This window comes from Gordionus sp. m RMFG-2023, chromosome 1 (genome assembly GCF_954871325.1).
Source record: "Gordionus sp. m RMFG-2023 chromosome 1, tfGorSpeb1-WG-v2, whole genome shotgun sequence".
Lineage (NCBI taxonomy): Eukaryota > Metazoa > Nematomorpha > Gordioida > Chordodea > Parachordodidae > Gordionus > Gordionus sp. m RMFG-2023.
This window is the reverse complement of record NC_088775.1, coordinates 78,221,983-78,249,102: the sequence shown is the minus strand read 5'-3', so window position 1 is coordinate 78,249,102 and position 27,120 is coordinate 78,221,983. Positions and strand designations below refer to the sequence as shown.

At 27.4% G+C, this 27,120-nt stretch overlaps 1 protein-coding gene across 3 annotated transcripts; it reads left to right on the top strand.

Moving 5' to 3' along the window:
* Positions 1-8,076: 8,076 nt before the first annotated feature.
* Positions 8,077-26,835, top strand: LOC135931496 (uncharacterized). 3 transcript variants are annotated; one of them, XM_065468654.1, is made up of 5 exons: positions 8,077-8,099; positions 8,150-8,352; positions 12,981-14,994; positions 25,637-25,786; positions 25,892-26,835. In XM_065468654.1, exons 3-5 carry the CDS (start codon positions 13,113-13,115, stop codon positions 26,086-26,088), a joined length of 2,229 nt encoding a protein of 742 aa, XP_065324726.1. In that variant the 5' UTR covers positions 8,077-8,099; positions 8,150-8,352; positions 12,981-13,112; the 3' UTR covers positions 26,089-26,835. The 3 variants fall into 3 exon arrangements, with proteins under 3 accessions (XP_065324726.1, XP_065324724.1, XP_065324725.1); XM_065468652.1 differs by having other exon boundaries at positions 8,084-8,099; positions 8,138-8,352; XM_065468653.1 differs by lacking the exons at positions 8,077-8,099; positions 8,150-8,352 and having other exon boundaries at positions 12,784-14,994.
* Positions 26,836-27,120: the final 285 nt, after the last annotated feature.

The window sequence follows — 27,120 nt, the reverse complement described above, 5'->3', positions numbered from 1 at the left end:
TAATCACTTATCTTATAGTACAACAAGCTACTTATCATTACAATATAGATAGAATCTTTCCCCATAATATTTAACGACTCCAAGATAAATGAAAACTTTACTTGTAGAACAAAAATGAGCAAGGATATCATCAATGTTATAGAACCTGAATCCAGGAGGTCAATTCTTGACGATTTGAAAGATGGGCATACATATGCAATTCTAACAGATGCATCTAATATGGGAAATATTTTAATATTTCTCTTGATCCTCCGCTATTTCAACAAAATTAAGGACGATTCAATTAAACTATTAAATTTTTTCTCCTCAAATAGTGAAGAATCTAAAGACATAGCTAACCATATAATAATAAATATAGCAGACTCGGGATTATCAATAAATTGCATGTCAGCTTTCTGATTTGCGAATGCCTCAGTGAATTGGAAAAAACAAAAACCAGGTATTTATAGAATTAAGTCAGCACAATGTTGGTTGCGATTTGTTCCTAATGCCCGCCATCGACAGAATTATATAATTTTTTAAACCTTTAAAAAAATATTTCTTAAATATAGATTATAAAAGCTGTCCTAACATTTTGAAAATTTTTTTCAAGAATAAATGGCAGAGGTATATTTAGGAATGATTTCACATGTAGGATACACGCTGTTAATGTGCAGTTTCAATCGGAAGAATCTTAACAAAGATTTATAAAATTATGCTGCAGATGTGTTCATCTTTACAGTTAAAAATTGACAATTAATTTTATGGCGCCATTGTTAAAACTAAATTAAAATGTTCAAATATTTTAAAAATACCCATAGACATTGATGTCTTGTTTGAGGAGATTGTAATGCTCTCTATTTTTGATTTACAATGTAAAAAATATATTTATTTTATGCGAATGTATAAATAAGATTTTATAAAATATAAAAAAAATATGGAAAATTAAATAGTTATAATGTTTATTTTATTTTATTTGAGATTTAAATAATGGAACTAAACGTTTACCGTCGTTATTGAGATATTTATAAAATTCCTGGCATGACATAATATAAATTTGTTTAACCATTAGCTCGTTCTCTAATGTAAAGCAATCCGATTTTCCTTTTTCCAGGCAGTCCTCATCAGGCTAAAAATGGGCTCGGATGAGGCATTAGAATGAGGTAAGGAGAAAACATACTCGCACTGAATATGAAGAGACGTTTGTTAAAAGAAAGATTCACTAGTCTCAATATAAAAAAAGAAATTTTTCATTTGTTCCTCCTCGAATTTGAATGATATTTTAAACAAGAACACAGGTATGTAGAATTATTGTATTCGCATATGTATGCAAAATGTTGTAGTCAAATTTTTTTTACAGTCAAAAAGGCTTTTAAAGACTTTTAAATTTTATGTTGTTAAACTTTTAAATTAAGCTTAATTTTGAATAATAAAAATTAGTATTTTAAAGTAATACATACCACTACCAGGCATTTGGTAATATAATATTAAAATTTTAAACCAGTATTAGTAAATATTATTATAGTATATCAATTAGCCCATATATAGTGTAATTATACCTTTCTAAGTTAAGGGTATAATTACGTAAAAATTATTATTGATAGCTATTTTGATCATTCCACATTATCCCATATATAGTGTAATTTATACATTTCTAAGTTAAGATAATTATGGAAAAAAAACTATTATGGATATCTATTTTGACCCTTTCCATTAGCCCATATATAGTGTGATGTATACCTTTCTAAGTTAAGGTTATGATTATGAAAAAAACTCTTATGGATAATTATTAGCACATTTATAGTGTAAATTATACCTTTCTTATATATTTATAAGTCAAGGGTATAATTACGAAAAAAATCTATATTGAATTGCTAGTAATTGCTAGTTTGACCCCTCCCACACCCCCCACCCTATTTATTTGATTTGTTGATATACTAATTGTTATCGACTTCTCAATGTTATTTTTCCATGATAACCAATTTCTTACAGACCCCCGTAATAATGATTATAAATTTTTCTCATTATGTTTTATCCCTTCCTTTCTCCAATTTTTTCCAAAAGAAAACCTCAATATTATAAAAATACATTAATTCCACTTCCCATATACATATTTTTTTTATTTTAATTTTTTTAATTTTAAGTGGTGTATGTAATATTATTGTTATTAAATAATTTTTTATTTTAGTGATAATTTTTTTGTCGATTAGTATTAAGACCATTTTTGTAGATTTTGATATGTAAATTGGACATTTTGTATGATGCTAAAAAGAAATTTAATCTAAATACATATATATATATATATGTATTGGAAATGAAAAACGATATATAAAATTTTTCTTAAATAAATAAATTGATTTTTACAAGTTATTTTTATTATAAAGAAATTCAAAGATATATAATAAAAATACAATTTAAATCTTCACAAATAAAGACTTTAGTTGTTTCAATATAAATTCTAAACCGTTCTCACACTCATATATCGACCAAATCTCAATGTAACCACCCCACTTGCAACAATTATCACTTGTTATACAAAAACAAATAAATTATGTTTATCATCAATTTTAAATCATCAATAGTTATGATTCTCATAATTTTCTCCGACTTGTTAAAAAACAATTCAATTATGTCTATCATCAACACTTAAATTAAGATTCTCATAACTTGTTACAACAAATCAATTATGTTTATCATAAATTTTAAAACATCCGTTATTCCTTATCACATCTAGGTCTTAACTGTTTAATATATCTTAACATATTTCTGCTTGTCCTTCGATTTCTACATCGACCTTTTTTCTTCCTATATTTCTTACTATACCCTTCTCCCATTTAACTGGTCAATTAAACAGTAGTATCTAAACTAAACTTCACACATAAAATTTTTCGCAATATATAGTATCTTTTAGCTTTACTTTTTCTTTCAAGAAATACAATTTCAATTCTTGCTTTTCTACCTAAAAATATCTCTGCTAGTAAATTTCCCCTGCTCGTCTTAGAATTGTTGCATTCTAACGATAGTAACCACTATTTTCCTTTTCCATATTTTACTTTTTTTAACCAACTTTTTAACTATAGCTACCATTCGTACAGTTTGACCATTACTTGTGATGGCGCTAATAAATTTTAAATCTCCCACCAATCACAAAATTTTTCAAATGCTTTGCCTTTGAACGCTAGACCACCATTTGTTGCTAAAGTTTTTATTAATCCATATTTACCAGAATCTTTTACCTTATCCAAAGCTACGCTTGTTGTTAGTCCTGACACCTGTTGGCAATCTATCCATTTTGAACACTATGATAAAATATTTTTTCTTTTCAAATTCTAAAAAATCTACATGTATTTTTTCATATGGAACATTTGTCTCTAGGCATTTATCTTCCTTGTTTTTTGTGGCACATTAGCACCCATATTACATGTTTCACAACTCTTATCTAATTCTTCTATTTCACTATTCATCCTGGCCACCAAATATACACTCGTTCTTCATTCTTTCTATACCTTGATGTCCGGTATTTATCGCTGCTAGAATATCTTTTCTTAACCTATTTGGTATCACTAAGCTATATCCTATCATTAAACAATTTTCTTCTATATTTATTTTACTCTTTATGTTTTTAAATGCTTTGTCTTCACTTTTCCATCCTGTATCTCCTTTCAAACAAGCTCTAATTCTTATAATTCATCAACTTGCTTGTATATCTTATATACTAGCTCCAAAGTTATCGGTCTTCCTCTTGTATCTACAAGCTCTTATAATATTATTATTTAATTCTTCTTCTTCGTTAAAATATTCAAAACTATTAATCATTGGCTCTATATTTTTGTTTTCTACTTCGTTATTAAACAATTTTGATAATATATCTGGTAAACGATTTTGTTTATCCGCTCTGAATCTATTTAAAATCGAAATAACCAACTTAGATTAACCATTTTTGCAACCTCGTGAAATTATTAATTCTTTATTGTCTTTTTTGAATAAATCTACCAATGGTTATTGACTGCTAAAGCTACTTTTTCTATTGTAGAGTAGTTTTTTCAGTACTGTTATACTGTCTTGGCAAAAATAAAATCAGCTTTTCTACATTATCAACCATTTGTAATAAAGATCCTCCTATACCTTCATTAGATACATCCACAGCTAAAATAATATCTAATGTCTCATTAAACAATTCAAAATAGGTCTTTCCACCATCCTTATCTTCAATATTTAAAAACTTTCTTTATGTAATACTCCCAATTCAAATTTTTTTTTTTTAATAATTCATACAACGGTGTAATGATGATAATAATTAGCAGCTCCTAAAAACGCTTGCATTTCTGTTTTATTATTCGGTGCTCTCGTGTTCATAATCTTATCTAATTCTTTGCAATCGGAGAAATTTTATTTTCTTTAATTATATGTCCTAAATACGTTATCTCAAAAATACCAATTTTTTATATTCGCTCTTAAACCATTTTCTAAAATTATGTTTAATACTTTAATTAATCTTGATTATGTTCCTCTTCTGTTCTACCTGATATCAAAACATCGTCTAAATAATACATTATTCCGCTTCCTTGAAATAAAGCAGCCATAGTCCTCTGAAATATTGGAGCAGATACTTTCAACCCAAATGGCAATCTGCATTCAAACAACCCTCTATGTTTTGTATAACATTTTGCTTGTATTCTCATTCGGCTTAATCTGTAAATATGCATTAAAAAAATCTATCTTCGGCCACTTTTAAATTAGCCAATAATTGTTCTATTCTCGGTAAATGATATTTTACTGTTGTAATCCATGGATTTAACTATATCCTATAATCTAAGCATAACATAACCTAAAGCTATTATCTGGTTTTCTTATGGGAACTGGCGGTATAGCCCAGACGTTCTGAACTATTGGCCGTATTATACCTTTTTTTAACCATTTATTTAATTTCCTTATCTATTTCCTCTATCCAAGAAAAAAGTAATTTTCTTAATTCACAAAATTTAGCCTGATAGTTCTCCAATAATTTTATATACTTCAACATTTTTCAGAGTACCTAATTCCTCTTTAAAAACCTCCTTGTACTGATCTAAAATAATGTTTATTTCATGGCTGAATTTACTTTCAAGAATCTCTTCCTGTTCTACTTTATTCTTAATTCTCTGTTTTTTGATTTCTACTGGAGTTACCTCTATTAACTTTATATCTCTTGATACATTGTTCTCTTCTATTTTGTCACTATATCTAATCAAAAATTCTGGTGTTCGATTTCTAAGTTTATCGAGAACTAAATCTTGTTTAACTTTCATACTAGGTAGCTTAATTTTATCGAAATCGCTCTTTACTATTTCATTATTTATCTCCTTAGTTTCAGAGACCATTTCAAAAAAATTCCACCAATTATAGACAGGACCCATAGTCTTTATGTCACACCAACCTAAAATTGGTTCAATCTTCAGGGTAGTTATCCATAAAGTTATACACTTATTAATTCCAGGTAACCTTATCCTATAATAACCTCAAATTTTCACAATACTACCATCTAATTGTTTGGTTCTTATTTTTTTTTTACCATAAATTCTTCTTCTGGCCAATATCATTAAAATCTTTTACACTCATCAGACTAATTTCAGCTCCTGTATCTAATAAAAACATATTTCGGCTTCCTCAATTTTTATCTTGATTCTCGCATCTACTTTTATTTAAAAAATCTTCTAATTCAATCTGCACATCTTCACAAATCGAATTATTTGTTCTATAAAATTTCGCAATTTCTACTTTCTATCTTTATATCTCTCGTTTTATCTATACTGCTATTTTTGTCATTTGATTTATAATTAACAAAATTCAAAAATTTATTAATATCAAAAAAATTATCATTAAAATTAAATTTTATTTCTCCTAGTCAGTTCTTATACCTTTCTTGTGTGTGTCCATCTTGACCACATTTATTACATCTCACTATAAAATTGTTCACTCGGCTTTTTATTGCTAGATGGCTATTCTTACCACATCTCACGCACTTCAAATCTTTAGTTAATTCACACTGTCGTGGCATGTGACCCGGCTGACTACAACGATAGCACCTTATTTGTCGATAATTATCTATATATATTGTCTTATCTTCCTCCGTTAATTAAATTCTTTAATTTTTCTAATTCTCTACTTTCTATCTTAACGTATGCCGGATTTCTTCCCATTGTTATACCTAATATAAAAACTAAAATCATCAACACAAGAACTATTAACAACATATTATCTATTAACAAATTCCACATACTTATCTGTGTAATATATATCACGACGTACTTAACAAAAATCTAATTAAAATAAAGTTTAAATAATCTAACGAAATTATTAGAATATAGAAATATTACCAAAATTATTAATAGTTTATAAAATAAATATATCATGAATCAATCGTTTTTTATTTTTACCTTAAATTCCCTAATGAAATCTTCTCTCCCTGGTTCAAATTAATTTTAAATTTTCCACACTTCGGTAACACTTTTCAGATTTGTGTATATCAGAGTCAGAAATTAAATATGGAATAAGATTTTAATTTATTAATATTAAATATAACAATTTTAAAAGTAAAAATTTCAATAATAATTATCAAAACAATTCTTTCTTATATAAACTTTTTATGAACTTTAACTAATTATTCAAATTTTATAATCATTCATTTTTAACAGCCAAATTCCTCTGGAAATATAAACAAAATTCTAAAATATGAATATAACAAAAGATAATTTTATTTTTGGTAAAAAATATTACATCATTTGCATGTTTACAACACATCCCACATCCTTCTCTTACCTCTAAATCCCTCCCATTTCTATTTCTATCAATAAATACAATTGACCCTTTTTCAATTTCAGTGAAGATAGTACATAACGCTCCACCCACCCCCATCTTACCTAAAGAAGTTCATAGATTTATTAAAAAATATTTCGAGAACCAAAGGAAGGTTCTTATTAGTTGGTAATTTTAATTAGGAAATTAAGTATAGGAATGCAAATGATAATAATTTAGTAGTGTTGTTTGTTTCAGATGCGTGTGTAGAAGTGGATAGATGAAAATTAGATATGAGAAGCAAATGACTAATGCCTTCCCCATAGAATGGTGTAGTTTTCTTTTTTCCATAAAATATCTAAACATGTCGTTTATTTTATATATAAAACAAGTATCATTTTGTAACGTAGTGCAATGCCTAGTCAGTGATTGGAGAACATTTATTGCACAGATATAGGTTAGAATCCAGGAATTATTTGGATTTCTTCTGAAGCTAACCGAATGGTTGTTTGCTAAGGGTATGATATAAAGTATAGGAGGTTGAAAACTAGTGTTGTTAAATGTCTCGATTTGAGCCGATTTTTAAAACTAACTCAACAAACTCAACATTATAGCCAAGAAAATATTGCCTGAGTGTCGAGATTTGTCCAATAGATATTCAATCTTATGTGCTATCTATGAGCAAAATCTCTAAGCTTGCATATATTTTTCTGGATAAGGTATTGAGTTAGCCGTTTTTAAAAATCGGCTCAAACTGAGCCGTTTTCACCACACTAAGTTTATCACCTTTTAATATATATTTATAAATAGATCTTATATTTAGTGCATTTTAATAAAATTAGATTTATTTAGTTTAATTTTAGGCAAATTCTCTACTAAATACTTTTTTATTCTATATTTTCACAAAGATAATAATTTCATTATTTCTTTTAGACGTTCTTTCTGTTTTTCTAATTATCATACCATATGTTACCATATATGACAAGATTATTTGTTGTGTTGTTTAACAAAGTCTTATAATGGTTTATTCAATGACATAATGATTAATTGGGTTTAGCTTGATTAGCAAATTTTCCGATTGGGAGGATCACTATCGTAGGTTTTTCAATTACATTGTCGTAAGCGAGCTGCCAAATTGTCTTAGATATTATCATGACATGACATATTATTGATAAATTATAGATAAATAAAAATTCCATGAATAATATGTGCACATCATGATCTTATTTGGAACTAATTTTTAATAAAAAACTATCAAGACAACTATAGCCATATGCCATGCCAATTAAAAAATCTTTACCAATCTAGCAATTCGGTCATTTTTTGAAATTTTGATTTTTTTTTAGGTGAGATAAAAAAACTGAGGGTTTGCTTATTTATATAGTGTATTTTTTAGATTAATGTTACCAATTGTTAGTAAACTAGCAGTTCTCTTGTTATTGGCAGCGACTGTGATATGTGGTGTAGGGATTTTTTCAAATTATTGGGCTTTATGTTATTATGGTAACATAGGCCTCTGGCAATTATGTGCATATACTGGATGTTATTGGTTTTGGGATCGTTTTGAAGAGTTTAATAAAAATGTGGATAAATTACCAAGTAATTTTCTAGAGGCAAAATAAATATATTTTTTTAATTCAAATATTTGTTGCTAAAATTTGTTAGCCAAGGTCAAGCACCAATTGGTAACTTAAAAAGATATTTTTAATAATTTATGAAATATTTTATTTATTTTAAAATCAAGGTATTATTATTTATTACATCTTAAAATAGCAAGTCAAGGTTATTGTTTTATTTGTAATAAAGGAGAGGTTAATATTTAAAATTTATTTATAATGATGGTGGGGTTAATATTTAAGATATATAAATATAATTAATATTAACAATTATTTTGAAGTTGTTATTTATTATTTGATTTGAAATATTATTGGAACAATAACAATTATTTAGGTCAATTATTAATACGAAACTAATATAATATTTATCAATAAATTTACTGCAAATAAAAATGGGTGGAAGGTGAATTAATGTTCACCTGATTTAATTTAAAAAAAAAATTATGAAATTTGATACCCATGTTCCAATTTTTGCCATATTCTCAAAAATATAAAATATTAAAATTATTATTTTGTTTTTTCTCAATATAATATATTTTACACCTATATTTACTTATTAAAATTTGTTTATGCTTCCAAATAATTGTGCAATTAAAAATTGAATAAATTTAACTATTATAATTTAGAACTGTGCTAATCCACAGATTTTCCAATATATATACAAAACTAATTGAGTTCCATTCTGATATTTAGATTAATTTTTATATGATCTCTAACCGATTGTAATAAAAAATCAATATTTTATATGCTAATAAGTATATTAAAATCCTTTTTTTGTTGGGAAAACAAAAAAATCTCATTTTTAGCAACTTTTTATTTTAATTTGATTTTTTTAAAAAAATTTTAATTAAAATTATAAAAAAATTTTTTTATTAGGAAATTATGTAAAAAATATTATATAATTATAAATAACCAAAAACAATAAATCATATTTTTTTTGAATATATTGACCCAAACTAATTTTTTAAATGTTAAATATTGGGGACTGTACCTATTTTAAATATAGTGGTCCTAATTATTATAATTCCATCTCAGCAGTATAAAAGACATCTCCATTATATGGGGTGGCTTAAGCCAAAGTACAATATGAGGAACTAAGGAACCCACAAGTTATAAGATTAGCCCCATAAGAAAAAATTTCTGGAGAAGGGAATTAGGGTTAAATTTTTCTGTTACATCCCTGATTCTTATAAAAATTCTTTTGTTTGAGTAAAATAATAAAATTAGAATTTGGCAAAAATAAATAAAATGACATTATTAGTCATATCTGAAGGATGAATTTTGAAAATATATAAACTACTAATTTTATATTTTAAAAAGTTTTTAAACATTTAATCATCCCTAAATTTAAAGATTAAATTTTTTTTATTTAATTTTAAAATGCATATCTTCGGGGATAGAAAAAAAAATTTCAAATTCGTTTGGTTAAGGTTAGTAACATTATCGTTTATGTCATAATAATGATTTACAAATTATGATGATCAAATTTTTTTATTTGCACAATCTAAATAACTTCACCCCGATCGGGTATTGTAGACCGGGGCAATATGCACCTAATAAAGTGGTAGCCTTATTTACTAAATTAATGATAATCTAATTATAAATTTTATTGATTGACAAAATTTTATTTTCAAAAAATTTATTTTTTATTTTTTATAAATGTTATTTTAACCTACATTATAATAATATCTCACCCCCCCCCCCCCCCCCGATATAGTATTATCATTAATTATTTTATTTTTATACCGATATTTGTATTTTTGCGATTCAAGACGCTAACCTTAACCTCATTTTAATTATTCACCCTTCCCTTATTTCCCCCTTTCTCCCTCTATTATTAATTGGCTTTTAAACATTGTCAATACATTATATATTTTAAATAGATATTACACGAAGAGGCAGCGAGATTAAATTATTCCTTTTGATTTACTTGTCGTTTTTGGCTTTTACGAAAACAATTATTTATTTTGGAATAATCACGGAAATATCATTTTTAAAAATATAGATTGCAATTGAAGGTTATCCTTAAACAAAAAAATTGTTTTTATTTATGATCACAGTTTTGGCTCAATGTTTAAGTCAAGTGGTAATCGGAGCTATCTTATATATTTGCCTAAAATATTATCTTAAATTTTAATCGTTTTGAATGATGGAACGTTAAGTGATGACTAAAGAGATTTTTGAGTAGGCAGACAACCTTTGTCAGGTCTCATAAATTTCTGACGATGCGCTATGGCACTTTTCTTCAATACATAGCACTAAGAATGAGATTAAGATAAAACCAAAATAAGAAAATAGAAAAATAGAAAAAGGGAACATACACAAAAAAAAATTAATATAAATGTGATTCTCAATCGCATCTAATCGGTACATTTCTCTAATTTCATTATGTTTTTAAATGCAGAAGAAAATTATTAATTTATGAAAATCGACAATTTAAAATTTGAACATTTTAGTAACATTCCTTATACCTTTTTATAAGAGCATTAAACTCATAATCTCTTTAACACCGTTATGCCAACAAAACAAATAATATTTTAAATAGAAACAAAATAAAAAATAAAATGAGGTTAAAAATCGTAATTAAACTAAAAATAATAAAATCGCAATCGCAATCGTTTTCAAATTTTGAATTTTTTTTTATTAGGTTTTAATTAATATTCCTCTAATGACCATAAATTTATAGGCTAAAAGCAGAAAACATTGCGATTTATATATTTTTTTTTTTAAAAAAAAATGTACGCATCTTGAAATTTACCAGAATTCGGACATTAATAAATAATTATATTACATTAATTAAATGAAAGGAAGATTTTTTTAAAATAAATTTACAAATAATATATGTGTCGTACTTGGATCAAAGACCTTCATATGATTTTTATTTTTTGACCAAGCCTGACCCAGGCTCGCGTTTTAAAATTTTTAATGCCCAGACACAACTCATATTTAATATTAAAAAAAATTGCCAAACCCGGCAAAGCCCATAATTAGTTACAGAAAATTTTCTCAAAACCATAGCCAAAATTAAATTATTGGATTTAGTGAAAATAAACAATATTTAAGTGTTCAATCATTTTGTTTACAATACTGAAATTAGAAGAAAAAATTGCTATATTTTTTTAAGTTGGCAACCATTTTAAATAAGCTAAATTTAAATTAAAAATTGTCCAAGACCATTAGATTTTTTTAAAAACCCAGGCCCGGTTTAGGCCACCTAGAAAATATAATATTAGTCAGTGGGCCGGCCTGGCCCATGAAGGTCTCTGATTGGGATATGGAATTAATTGAGAGCCGGAGTATCATTTTTATATAATTTATAAACACCAATTTTTAAATTTGGAAAGTCTGATTTGATCGGAAATGTATTCCGTGTAGAGTAACTATACCTTGCGAATTTTAGACAATTTTTACCAGTAAATTTTATGTATTTTTTAATTTATACGAAAAATCTATATAAAAGTGAAAATAAATTAAATGTAATCAAAAGTTAATGGCAAAATTGTCCGAAACTCACACAGTTGATATACTCTGCACCGGAATACATTTCTGGTCAAATCAGATGTTTTAACTTTAAAAATCGCCCTCATGGATTACATTTCCCAAAGGAAAAAAAAATTTAGAAATCGAAATAAATATTTAAAAAAGAAATATTCAAATTTTTTGAAAATAAAATATAATTTTACTATGTCAGAAATATTTTTTTTTAAAAAATGTCATAAGTTTGCTACCATAATTTTATAAGCTTTTTTTTGTCAACTTTTGCTCAATAAATATCGACCTATATAACGGCAATATGATAAAAAAAATAACTTTAAAGAAACTATTTTTTTTGCATTTTTTTTATGTCGAAGAAAGTGAGAAAAAAAAAATGTAGAAAAGAGAAACTTAAAAAAAAATGACGAAAGAAAGTCCGAATTTCTTTCTTTCACTTTTTATTCGGCCTTTTGCAATCGATCTAATTTTTAGGAAATTTGTCTCATTATTGTTATATTTAAATGAGTATGATGATTCTAAATTAGGCGATAAATATTTTTTTTATATTCCACTTATTTTAAAACTATCTTTATTTACTTACCTTACTTTTTTGTTTTTTTTAAACCAAGATATAATAAAAAAAAATATTAACAGCAAATAAAACATAGATTGAGGCCAGAATATCGAAAATTTTACATGAAATTTTATAAGCCTCTCTTTTCCCATTTTTATGATATATATTTTTTTATATTTAAAACCATAATTTTATTAATTTGTTTATTTAAATTAAAACGCATCAAGGTAAAACCTATTATTATTTTTTTGGATTTTTATTTTTTTGTATTAAAACTGTATCACGTGATAATCAATCATAAAATATTATAGGTGTATTGATTTTCCTAACATTAAAAAGTTTGAAAATTTTTTTTATTGTATATCTATTTTACGAAATTTGCAATCAAATTTTTTTCGCGAATTACTTAATTTGTTTTTTAAAAAAAGTTTTATATTTTGGCGAACCAAAATTATGCTTTGCAGCCGCAAAAAAAACGAAGATAAAAAAGTGAACATTCCTATTATTCACACGTTTAAATTTCAATACAAAATTTATTTTTATCTAAAACATTTAAACTGAAGAAATCGTTATCGAATAATATTTCGGATAGCGTCTTCCATCTCCAAATATTCGACTCTCGTCTCGTCTTTATTCTTGGAATTATATCTCATCCATAATCTCCCATCAACGGGTAATTCTGATTCGATCGATACATGTACCGAGGCGATCAGAAAGTTCTTGAAAGGGAACGCGATATCGAACGTGTTTATTACCCTAACGAATCATTCGCGAATAACGCTACACTCAGTATCCAAAATCGGTACAATCAGCAGCCCATAGGTCAGCAAGCATTCGTTACTACAACCCAGCTTAGTGGCCCTCCCCCTTCTTCTAACCTAAACCCCCAACAAATTAGTTACATAACCGCTCCTCAACCCCCTAGCTCTAACATAAATCAAACAAACAAAATAGCGACTATCGACAGAAACAACCGACAACAGAGCTATCGAAGCAACAGGAGTGAGTGCCGAAGTTGTAGCGTGTGTTCTAGTTCAGATCGGTCTATCGCGGCTCGGGATGATAACAAGCTCTATTACAAAGAAAAACAGAATAAGCGCAAGAAAAATATGCTTTCCCGCTCATTCCCCTTGGCCGCCCTAGTGGTGGGCTTGCTTATTTGCATATCCTTTATAAACTGGGTTGGTATATGGAGCCCCTTCTGGGCCCTGGCCCGAAATCCGTTTCTTATCTACCCGGTCACGTCAACTACTACAGTTAACACAGGCGTCGCGGGTGTACAAGGGTCGGGCTTAGGAGGCGGCCCGGGAGAAATACCCGTCTTGCTTAATCCGCAGACGATTCAGCCCCCGGGAGGCCGAATCGGCATAGGAAACCCTATATTTGGCCATCTGGGCATATGGGCCTACTGCGCCCCGAGAAGTTTTTGTGTGACTTACCCGTACGGGCGGAGCAGACCATACGGATTTTTCTCCGCCGCAGCCTTTTCCCTCTCTTTAGCCGGACTTGGTGGATTCTTTACCCAGCTATTTGGTGGACCGCTTCTCAGTAATCTCGTAGGAGGTTTGGGCTTTGGGGGTGGACTAGGAGGTGCTCTAGGACCCGGATTTTCTGGTATAGGCGGATTTGGTGGCGGTGTTTTTAAAAGGAGTATCCCAGAAGGCGATAATGTTAAGGTTATTCATGGGGAAGATGTAGTAGCTTTCAATATGGAGAGAAATCGTAGAGCGGTCGCGGATCTTATCAAAAATAGACACAGGGCCCCTTCCGATGTAAATGATAACACACCAAATAACGGAAACCCTTTTGGCCCTGGTTTGTGGAACCAGGGAAATAATAACGACGGACCGCGTTATGGACTCAACCCTCAGGCTTATAAACAGCAAACAAATGCAAAAGTCAACTCTAATTCTAATCCTAGCAATCTAGCTGGAAATGGCAATAATAATGCAATGTTGCCTCCAGGGTTCCCTTTCGCATATTTCTATGATCCTGCTAGCCCTAACGGTATACGCACCGAATACGTGAACATGATGGACAAGAAACGTCTCAAACAAGATTCACCCAACTTTAAAAAGAATTCCGATTCGCCTAATGCACTAATTGTCAAAGATATTAAGCTGAAAACGAATTCTATTCCCAAGGATAATCCTTCATTTGATGATAAACGTTCCTTTCGGCAAGTTGATTATAATCCCAACATTATAAACAGCCCTAACGCCCTTAATCTCAACACTAACCATAATAACGGTGCTGGTAACATCAGGAACAACCGCAATCTAGGCCTAATAAACTCGCCCATAATTGATGCTGGGGGACGGTCTCTTATGACCAACCAAGGATTCGGAGGGATTAACACCATGGGATTGGGTGGGCTCGGCGCTCTAGGTCTAGGTGGCTTTGGAAACCGGTTTGGTGGACTAGGCGGTCTTTTGGGAAGTCAGCAAGCCCTCACGGCTTTTGCCTTGCTTCAACCTGGACCGGAAGGATTACCACTACCCGAAAATTTCTTATTTTCTTTGCCGGGAAGTTTAAGCCCCTTCGCTTATTTCCGCAATCGCGTACGTGAAAACATTGGTAAGCTTTTTTCGCCTTTTGAATTTAATTAAAATGATATATATATATATGCATGATTTTTTAATTTTTTTTCTAATGTTTTAAGATGTCCATATTTATTCATTATTCATATCTAATATCCTAGCTATTTATTTTGAAATTTATATGCATTTTTGATCCATTTTTTTACATATAAATTAAACCATTGCGTAATTAGCCTCAATATTCTTATGTTCGATTTTATTCATAGACTTAATTTGACTTCGGCACAAAATTAAGATATAGAAATTTCGCATCACCTAACCCCTCATTCACAGTTAGCGCGATATCACGGCGAAGTATACAATTTCATATACTACACTGCGAATTCGCACTGATATGAATTCACTCTAAAATATATCGCTATTATTAAAAACTAGTGATGTCTTAAAGGATTTACCAATTAACTATTTTTAAAGTGCCATTAAGGATACACTTCTTTACCTTAACCCTACGACCAGGGATGCGAACCCGACAAAATTTTTGCCCGGGTTCGGTTCGGGGTATAAAAAAAAAGTGGGTTCGGTTCGGGTTCAATTCAGGGAAATATTTTTGAACCCGGGTTTGGTTCGGGTTCGGTTCGGGTTCAAGAATTTTTGAGTTGATAAAAAAAATTCTATATTTAAATCATAATAAAAAACTAGACATAAATTTGATATAAAAAATAATTTTTTATTTTATTTATAGGCAAATATAGTTAAAAATACAAAGCATATAGTCATGTTTCAATTTTAAAAATTTTATTTAGACGTATTAGCATAATATCTTCCAAGAGTTGTTTACTCATCCTCGATCTATGTGGTGAAAGAATGAATTTCAAATGTGAAAAAGATCTTTCAACGCTAACCTATGTTAAATGTATTTATATGTGAAAATATGAAAAATTAACTTGGGTTGCAGGAACAGCAAATAAGATTTTAGATAAAATATATAATTCAGGATGTTCCAGCTTAGCAGACTCCCAAAAATGCAAAATATTTTCTTTTATAATCGCTAAATCCAGTAATTATTGTTCCAATACTTTTCTCAGCAATCGTTGGCCCTCTTTTAAGTATTTTCTCCTGCCTTTCTTTAAGTTGTATCAATTTCTCTAAATCATCTTCTTGTTCAATAACTTCATCGGAACTAATATCATCAGATAAAATCGGCGTTGTTAAGCTTTTAATTCGTCTCCATAAATTGACAAGATGTTTTTTCGCACAAATCTTATCATCATCACTAAGTAATACCTGTAATATTTAAGGATTTATATTGTTTATATTTAAATATTTCATAAAATAACAATTTTAATATAAATCTAAAATAATTAATTTACTAAGCTTTTAATTAACCTTGTATCTTGGGTCCAGGTATATGGCAGCTAAGAGAATTTCGTTCTTTATAAACCTTTCTTCTCTGTTCTTAAGACAAGAATATAGTAATTGAGCAAAATGGTTTGCATTTTTTTCCAGTTCGATGCAGCATCTTAACCATGCTGCATAAAAATCTGTCAGTGTTAACTGTTCAGATTGGAATTGTTTGGTTGCGATTTTTAGCGGTTTGAAAATTTCAACAATCGTTATTATCTCTTTCCAATCTTCAGTCAATAAATAATCAGATTGCTCTGTAAAAAAATCTTCGATATTGGGTTTTAGTAAAATCAGCCTTTCTAACATATCATGGGTTGAATGCCATCTGTGGCAATCTAACACAGGCTTAGGGAGTTTCATATTAATAGCAATGATTTCAGAATTAAAAAAGAGATATTTATAAATTTAATTTCATTTATAAGATGCACTTCATTAATATCTTGTAAAAAATTAAACTGAACCAAAAATAAATGATTAGCATATATAAATTTTAAAATCATTTTAATAAGTTCACAAAAACTGCTCTACATTTAACAATTTTTAAGTTAGATGTTTAGAATTTTTTAAATTAACAATATAATAATTTTTACTTTGATTTGTTAACCATTTTCTTCTAATTAATAATCTTTAAGAATAATAAGATAAAAATTTAAAAATAAATGGCGTAAATTAATTCAATTGTTTAAAATTTTTTAACACTCCAATAGGAATCGAGATAAAATTTAAAAATGGCATAAATGAATTAAGTTGTTTAAAATTTATTAAGACTTCATTTAATTGGAAATTTGAAAATATAATATTTGTATTTACATATATTAATATATGATTTTAAATAATACACTGAACCCGATTGAACCCGGGTTCAAATAAAATTCTTGGGTTCGGTTCGGGGTTTTGAAAATTTTATAAATGGGGTTCAGGTTCGGTTACCCGGGTTTTTTCCGGGTTCGGGTTCGGTTCGAATCCCTGCCTACGACAATATTAATTTTTAAATAATTATTCACCTTCTTACGGCATAACGTTTGAATTAAAGTTAGAAACCCGAAATGCTCTTAAAATTTATAAGTACTAAAACCCCCTTATCCGGTGCTAACAAAGTACAACTAATTTATGTACGCATATTTGTTTAAAATGTTGTACATGATTCATAAATTCATTTAATTGAGAAGACCTTTATGCTTGATGTTTTTTTCGCCAATTGTAAACAGAGTTTGAAACCAAAACCTGACCCTTCAATTCTAAGAACCAGGAACTTCTTTTTAACCAGAACCTTAGTATAGCAATCAATGATACAAAATCACTCCATTTTGAACCGATTTTTTAAAAAGGCTAATTTAATATTTTAGCCAGAAAAATATAGCCTAAGTCTTGAAATTTCCCTAATAGATGTCTAAGTATCATCTATGAGGAAAATCTTCAGGCTTGTAATATTTTTCTGAGTAGAATGCTGAGTTAGCCGTTTTTAAAACTCGGCTCAAATAGAGCGATTAAAAAATGTTTTAAAATGCTTGACTACAAGATGCTGCTCTCTAGTTTAGCTTTTTTGAATTGAATTTTAGAAACAAAAACAAAAATTATGACCAGCTAGGAGGGAGCCATGACTCCTCATTCACAGTTAGCGTGAATTCGCAGCGAAGAATACAAAAATTTTGAAATACTTTACCACGAATTCGCATTAACTATGAATGGGGGATAGTATAAGAGTTTTATTGAAATAATTGTTAAAAAAATTGATATGTACCTAATATTAGTCATATATTCTATGCGTAAAGGATTGTAATAAAAAAAAATTGCATCATTATCGCAAAAAATATTTCGCAAAAGATATTTTGGCGAATATAGGGATTACCGCGAAAAGATATTTTCACGAAAACATTATCGCCAATATAGAAGGATAGCTTAACATATATGTTTTATGCAATCTTGCCAAGAACTTTTGAGCCATTTACTGCTAAAAACACGGGGTTGACTGAGATTTTATACATATCATATTGCTTGATTTTTCAACATTATTAGTATAGTAGGTGGGCCTATTCAAAATCTAATACGTTTTATAAGTATTCGCACGAATAGTAAAATATACTATACGTATTCGATTCGAAAATGTATTTTCTAAAAAATAAAAGAAAAATTCACAGTGTACATCTATTATATAAGAGAAATTATTATTAATAATTTGTAGAGAACATTAACGAAACTAAAATGCATATTATTTTAATTTAAAATGTCAAGCCAATTTTTAAGACAAATAATTTTTTTTAATTTTTCTCTATAGCCCCGCGTTCTCTGTTAACGCTAATTCGCTGAAGTATACAAAATATGATATAAATATAATATTTTTCGATTCATTTTCTATACTTCGCCGCGAATTCGCGCTAACTATGAATGCAGGAAAAAGCGCATTTTTTGACGGCAAATTAGTTTCAAATATGCCTTTCACAAGCATCAATCACTTGTCATATTGATAGGTTACATTAGAAATGACATAATCAAATTTTACTTAAAAACGCATTTCCTAATAATATAATATTCTATGAAATTGCGAGGATTTTCTATTGTTTGATTTGTTTATAGGCTGCATTATTTTATTATAATATATACTCTAGTTAATAAATAAAAGTAAAAATTAATCATTTATTTCTAACATTTTACATAACGTAAATTATTTTTATTTTTTTTAGCTTTTCATTGACCCGTGTTCTGTAGCCTTTATTTTAGGTTGAAAATGAAGATATATCTATTAATTATTATTACCTGTTTTCTTGTTAAATATATATTTGTTTTTTTTACCATTACCGATAATTATTTAAAATATTATTACTTTTTTAATGATATTTTGTATGGCGTAATATATTCTTCTTATGCATAGGTGATATATAAAAACCAAAAATTAGTTTTTTTAAGCCAAACAAATGAAAATTTTGCCAAAAAAGGTCTAAACCTTCTGCCATCTTTTAGTGACATCTAGAGGCTTAGGGGATATTTGTTTTCCGATAAAATTTTGATTTAGTCTTTTTTTAAGAAGAAAAAAATAAGCCAAAATTAGCTTTTTTAAAACAACCAAAAAATACATTAAAATAAAAAGTTATTACTCATTAGCAAATTGTAAATTTAAATATATGCTTCTTTTTTTTAAGGATTTTATTAAATGTAAATATGTAAAAGAATATATCGTATGCTGCACTGCAATAAACCTTCGTATCTGATATTCTTTAAATCGAAATTTAGTCGTGTATAGTTGGGTAATATATTTTTAGCCGAATCCTCAAAAAAAATTCCAGCTGAGCCCATTTTTTTAGCTAAAGACTAAGACCTCAACCTCGGGGTTTCTTTGATGAACTCAACTTTGGGAGAAAATCGGGGAAAAATAAACACCTGTCTGAAAAACTTCCATTTTTTATGCCCTCGCCTGTAAATCGCGTGCCGAACTAATCAATTACCCCAACCATGTTTAAGCCTCAAGATTTTGCCAAAAGAAGAGCCAAAACTTTCTCTCCATTTTTTGGCCAAATCTTGAGGCTTGAATTATATTTGTTTGGCTAAATCGAAGTTTTAAACAATACTATGAATAAACAAAATAAATACATTTTTATTTGTTTAATTTTGTTATTATAGTAGAGGAGATACACTCCGAATAAACTCATTTATGATAAATATCAATTTCGGTGCTTGCATTGCAATTAAACTCTCAATATTTTATTATAAAAATCTACGAATGAATTCTACCCCCCTTTATAATGATTTATGGTAGATTACATTTGTTGTACGTTATTTCCTACATTACGTTTTATAAGTATCTTTTAAAACATTTTAGATTGGGTTTTTCAGAAAATTGCTAACTATATAATACATAAAACTTTTGAGACATTTGGCTGATAAAGTACCCGATTTTTTATATTATATAATAAAAACTTAAAAAATCATTATTTTATAAATATCACCGATCAATCATTTTTAAAATATTTATAACTATTTTAATTTTTTTTTTTTTAAAAACATTAAAATTAAAATCTTGTTTTCGTCATGAGGAAACTAATTAACGATTTAGCATCTGATTTCCTCGTTGAAATTAAAAGCATTTATATAAAAAAAATCTTTTTGAATTTTTCCCCAACAAACCATCCATCGATTTATATACGATTTCCAATATTTTCAAAACGAATCACCTATAATAATGTTTATGTTCAATCATCGCTCGTTAATTTTTTCATGGAGGTTGGAAATAGAATCTAATGATCAATTTTAAAATTTTCACTGCATAAATACTATATTTTGTAAAAATTTATTATTTAGTACGACCCGAACGGGCCTGTGAAGATTTTTAAAAAGGTTATTTTTTGTTCTGACCCGAAAAACATTTTACACAAATTATCTGGATCGAAATTTTTTGGTTAGCCTGGCCCGTAATTATTTTTTGTGTAGGAAGAATCAGTAATTTTTCTTATATACTCACGAAAAAAAATCCCGGCCCGGTCTGAATATCATGCCCATGCAGATCTCCAATTTATAATGTTTAGACCTTCATATATATATTTTTATCTGAATATAATGGTTATGCAGATCTCCAGTTTATAATGCTTAGATCTGCATATATATTTTTTTAAAAGAAACTTATTTTAACAACCTTGGTTTAAAAAAATATAAACTTTTATGTTTTTTTTTAAAAAAATCATAAATTTTCGATATTTTAACGCATGGCTAGGTTATATGACCCTAACCAATGCCATTATGCAATTTTTAAAACAAAATTTCTCTTTTTTTCTTTTTCTTCTTCTTTCTTTTCCATCTTTTTATTTTCTTAATTGCTATAATAAAAGGGAGCTAAATTTTATAATAATATATTTTAAAATTAATTACACCTGTTTTCCCCTTTATCTTCAGCCTTCAAAATCATAGAACAATTTTTTTTAAATAATCTTTTTACACGCAAATACATTAAAATTTTTTTTTTTAATATTCATAAATCAACCTTTGAACTTATAACTTAAACCTTTTTCATTTTTTCCTGCTCAATTATTTCTTTCTTTATTTGAATCAGATATGCACCAATACTCAATATATCTGTTTATCTAACAATTTTAACCGATACCAGTGACCAATACCCAAAACAATAAGTAATTTTTATAAATTAAAAATGATTAGCCATCAATTTGTAAGAAAAAGATAATAATTGATCTACAAATTTCTAACCAGCCAAGAAAGAAATAAAGAGAAAGCGCTTATAAGTAATATATTAGTCCCCATCATACTATTTGATAAAATCTATTTAATAATAAAAAATAAGCGTTTAAAATTTTGTTGTAGAATTAACTTTATTACGAAGATAAATTACAAGAAAATAACATTTCGACAACTAACAAAATATTAAAATTGAAAAGCATTTTTATTGCTTAAATTAAAAATCCAAAAATATCTTCATAGAAAATCCGGTGTAGTATTGTGAAATCACTATTAGCTAAAAATACTATGGTAGGGATTCTACAAATAGACAAAATCTGTTGTAGAATCACTATCGTAAGTGATGATTTATGACTGAACCTAAACTTTTACAAATAATCTCAAAATTTAAATTCATAATTATAGATTTCAAATTTCTTTTATAAGTGTTTTAAGATATTGGTACATTTAAATAAAAATATATTATCGATTTCTCAATAAATCATATTTTTTATAAAGTTATAGGACAAAGGGTTTTCTTTGGTGTTTTTAAGAATATTGGTACATTTAAATTTTATAATAAATAAATTAAAGTAATTAAATAAATCTGCCACAAATAAATTTTGGCAAATCTTAAAATAATTTTGGTATATTGATGGTATCGACTGATAACCTATTGTTATCGGCAAATCAGTGCATCATTGATTTTGAATTAATATATTTAAATATATTTATTTTTATAATAGAGTATTTACAAAATATATTTTCAAAAATTGAATGAATAATAGAAACTCGCAAAAATAACCAACTATAAAGGCACTAGTGAAATTGTTCAGATAAGGGTGATGGTTTCATAGGGGAATAACGATTAAAAAAATAAATAATAATATATAATACGCTTTAATTCCTAAATTATTCGTTATACAGATTTAAATATTTATTTATTGGTAATTTAATTTTCGCATTAAAATAATATAATTTCGAATAAATTTTCTAAAAGATAATTTAACAAAGTTTTATTGGCACTCGGCTACTTTTTTAAAAAGATTTCTAGGTTTTTGGTTTACGTTAAAATGTTTAAACTAAAGAAAGAAAGATTTTGGGAGAATGCTCCAACAGGATTTTTGATAAAATTTTGCCTAAAATTCCATATTTATTATAAGTAAATCTTTTGTGATTTATATGCAGAAGATTATTTTTAAAAATGAAGATGAATGCTCAAGCAGAATTCTTATTCAGATGTAAGAAAATCTTTTGTAATTTTCATGCTTTGATCGAAAAAAATTAAGTCTAATTCAAAATTCTGTTTGTTATCATCATGGTAGATGATATAGATTAGAGGTCTAAAAACCCGCCCATCCAATGTTTTAAAAAAATTTAACCCGCCCGCCCATAGTTTTCAAAAAAATATATACCCGCCCGCCCCTCTCATTTGTCTACAATTCCTTACCCGCCCGCCCATTATTTATTAAAAATTTTTACCCTCTCGCCCAATATTTATAAAAATTTTTTAACCCAAGCCCGCTTATAAAATTTAATTATGGTCATTCTTTCATTTTTTTTCTAATAAAAATATTTCAGCATTACACCTCTACAAAAAGTTTATAATTTAGTAAATAAATATAAGTATAAAAATAATTAATGTAAATTATAGACAATTTATTTGACCAAATTGAATATTTATGAAAAAAATTCAAAAATGTTTATTTATTCTAAGAAAAAAGTTTTATTGTTGTATTTATTACATAATATAGTTAGGTAAATGTTCTTCACTTAAAAAAAACGATTGGTACAATAAAAAAAGAAATATTGTTATAGATCATTTAAACAATTATTTTTTTTAGTTTGTTTTTTAACAAAAATTTTTAAATTTCTTAACCAGCCGCCCAGCCCGCCCATAGTTTCAAATTTTTTTTAACCTGCCTGCCCATTCTCGAAAATTTTTTTACCCACCCATCCGCCCGCCCACTTAGATGGGCGGGCGGGTCGAAACCCCGCCCAATGCAGACCTCTAATCTAGATTCAAGGACTGAAAACCATTGAGAGTTATTTGTTGAACTGTAGAACATTTTAATTTGATTTTGACAGGGATTCGCCAACTTAAAATCTCCAGGATAAGAGATGATCATCACGAAGTGGTCATCACCATTGGAAATTTCATTGTGTACCAAAATATTTCTTTTCTTTTTTTTGGAAAATCAAATTTAAGATTATGTAATCGATATTTTTGTAAAATAAAATAACATTTTTTTTAGCTAGGTAATAAATTATTACAATTTGTAAAAAAAAATACAATTATAAAGTGTATAAAGTTATTATACCTTATACCTGACTTGGTATTATTGATTTATATAATAAAAAAAAATTTTGTAATACCAAAAAAAAAAAATTCCAAGGACATTTTTTATTTATTATTTAGTAATGTGAAAATATAAAGGAGAGAAATTAAGAGGATAGAAAGATAGATAGAAAGAATGAAATACTTTTTTTAGGTATATTGCAAATTGGGAATGCCCATGCATTAATAAGAGGAAGATCACTTTTACATCCTCTATCCACATTAAGTCCTTGAATCATAATGTAAAATCCTAATACTGGGGAGAGAATGTGTGCAAAAATTCTCATCGCTTTTCGAAGAAATCTGGCTTCTTACTCATTTTACTTATTAAATTTTACAACAACAAACACAATTTTACATATAATTTTTTTATATAAAATAAATGAATATTAAAAAATTTTTTTTTCAAGCATTATGAATTTTAATTATTATATTTAAGTCAATACTTATTTATTGTTGATTTCAGGCTTACTTTCTTAGCCTTTTTAATTTTCTGAGCTACCATAATATTGACGATTGAATTAATAATATCTCAATTGTATTTGTGAATTAGGATATGGAAGAAATTTCATAAAATTATACTAAATAAAATTGATAAATTAAACACTGACAATTATAGATCTGCAAATCACGGCCCAGTCTTAGCCCTCCCTGGTCTATTTATAAGAATAATTTCGGTTCTGGCTGAGTCGGGCCTAATATTTTTTAAAAAATTTCGAGCTGGCCAGGCTTAATTTGATATTATTACATTTTGTCAAATAAATTTAATTTGAAATTTCTTGTAAGAAAATTGGTGCCAATATATTTTTTTTATTTTTAGAAAAAATTAATTTTTTCTATATTTAAATAAATTTGGACCAGGCCGGTGGACAAATAATTTTTAGAATTATTTCGGGTCGGGCCTTTCGGGGCAAATAAAAAAAATTTCTTTCACCATCAATCCCTGCAGAACAAATTTTTTAAAAATTTCGTGATGGGCTTGAAAAATAGGCCTGATGCAGATCACTACCGACAATAATATACTAGTAATAAAAAAAATAAAGCAAAAAAGTATTATTCTCTTGTTTAATTAATTTTAAAATTATTTTTCCGGCCATGGGAAAAAGAAGAATATTTTTAATTTTACAATAATTTGCACTCCATTTTATATTATTTTTTTTACACATAAATCAAATGCATTATCGATATCATCTACTAATTTATAAATATTATTTTATAAAAAAATATAAAAAATTTATATGTTGTGAGTATGATATTATTATAATATGAGACAAACGGCAATCGCGTATTTCTTACTACTCTATTCTTTGTATCCATCCGAGCTTTTAAAAATATAATATAGAGAGAAAATTACTACTTTTTGAATCTTATTTCGATAATGTAATATACCTCTTATCTTACTATACTTTAATTAAAGACCTAGCTTAAAATAAATAATTTTTATTTGATTCTATTCGTATTTAACAAACACAATTATTATGAATAATGGAAAAAAAGTATCGTTCAATAAGTAGACCTAAAAACCTTTAATGAAATTTATGACGGAAAACCCTGTTTAATAACCTATACCCTTACCCTAGCGAAATCATGAATATGCCTGCGATTCGACAAATCGAATAATGACTATATTCGTACGAATATTAATTTGGGAATCAATAAAAATAACATAATTATTTGATTTATATTTTTATAGGTTTACTGACTTTTTACTTCTGGTTTTTATCATCCATTATTATTAGATTATTCCTTTTAATCTTAAATTTTTTTTAAAAAATAAAAGCTTGGTTTATAAGTGTGCAAGTACTGGTTGGACTAGGATTTGCTCTTAATTTACTCGGATTTGTGCTGGCCATCATATACCTTTGCACTTACTACACCAAATTCGGTCAACATATCGGTAAAATAGCAGGACTTTTAATTTTCCTCGCTGGTAAAAAAAATATTTTTTTTAATGTAAAAGCAATATAGATTTTTTTTGGAAATTAATCTTGAATATTTTAATTTTCCTTTCATGATTTTTAATTTTATTTTTAAGCCATATTCGAACTGATAGGCATATGCGTATTCATAGCTAAGGTAAGGTTAGATCGTAACGCCTTTTTTCAAATTGACCCCGCGTTCATTATTCACTCCGGGGTAGGTTGGGCCTTTTATATTGCGCTCGCAGGATCTTTGTTACTTCTAGTTGCCGGAGTATTACTCCTTTGGGAGGCCAGCACTGGTTACAGATAAGACTCATCATAACAAAATGACTAGACATGACCTGAACGCTTCTTCGCAGCATTATTAACGTTAATCCTTCGAACTCTTTTTTCTTTTTTGTATTATATTACAAGCATTTTTTTTATATTCATCTTTCTATTTTTAAAAAAATACTTTTCCATGTAATTATTACTTAAATGTTAACCCAAAATCAATCATCAATCTTCGCATCAATTAATAAGCATTTATTTCAGTCTTTTTTTTAAACTCCGCAACAATTTGCTAAAAATTTCTTTTAGAGATTTTGTTGAATGAAGGAAGTATTTTTTTTTAAAAAAAAACCTAAAAGACGACATGCATTTACAGCATATATTTTTTTTTTAAAAAAAAATAAATATTTTTTGTGTAATAATTTTTTAAAATTATTTTACAAATTATTTTTATTTTATCATTCATTTTAAAATTAGTTCATGATAAGCTGATTTTTTAAAAAAAGTCATTTTAATTAAACATTCCAATTTATTTTCATTATAGTTGCTACCTGCCATAAGTAATAAATTGTATTCCTTTTTAATATTTTTTATTTTCTCATATTTTTATAAGTCATTTAATTTTTAAACTTTTAAACGACATCAAAAAATGTTTACCTAGAAATCAATAATGTATACATCTCTTTTTAATATGATAACATTTTTTTTAAATAAACTTTTATAATTTTTTGGAAATTCTTTTTATGATTTTTACCTCATATTTTTATCATTCTAATTTAATTCAAAGTATATAGCATTTTTTTTAAAAAGTGAATTTGTAAATCATTAATAATTTAAAAAGAAATATATATATATATATATAATTAATTATATTATATTAATATTATAAATTATATTCGTGTTTTATATTTAAAAAAAAATATATATTATCTTTATTTGTCAATAAAAATTATTTAAAAATTTAATGTTTTGGATTCTAGGGGCTGATACATAGTATAATATAGTTGTAAAAATAATGGTTGCAAATGCCGTGTTTAACCAAGAAAGTTTATACCAATCATTCTTTGGATCA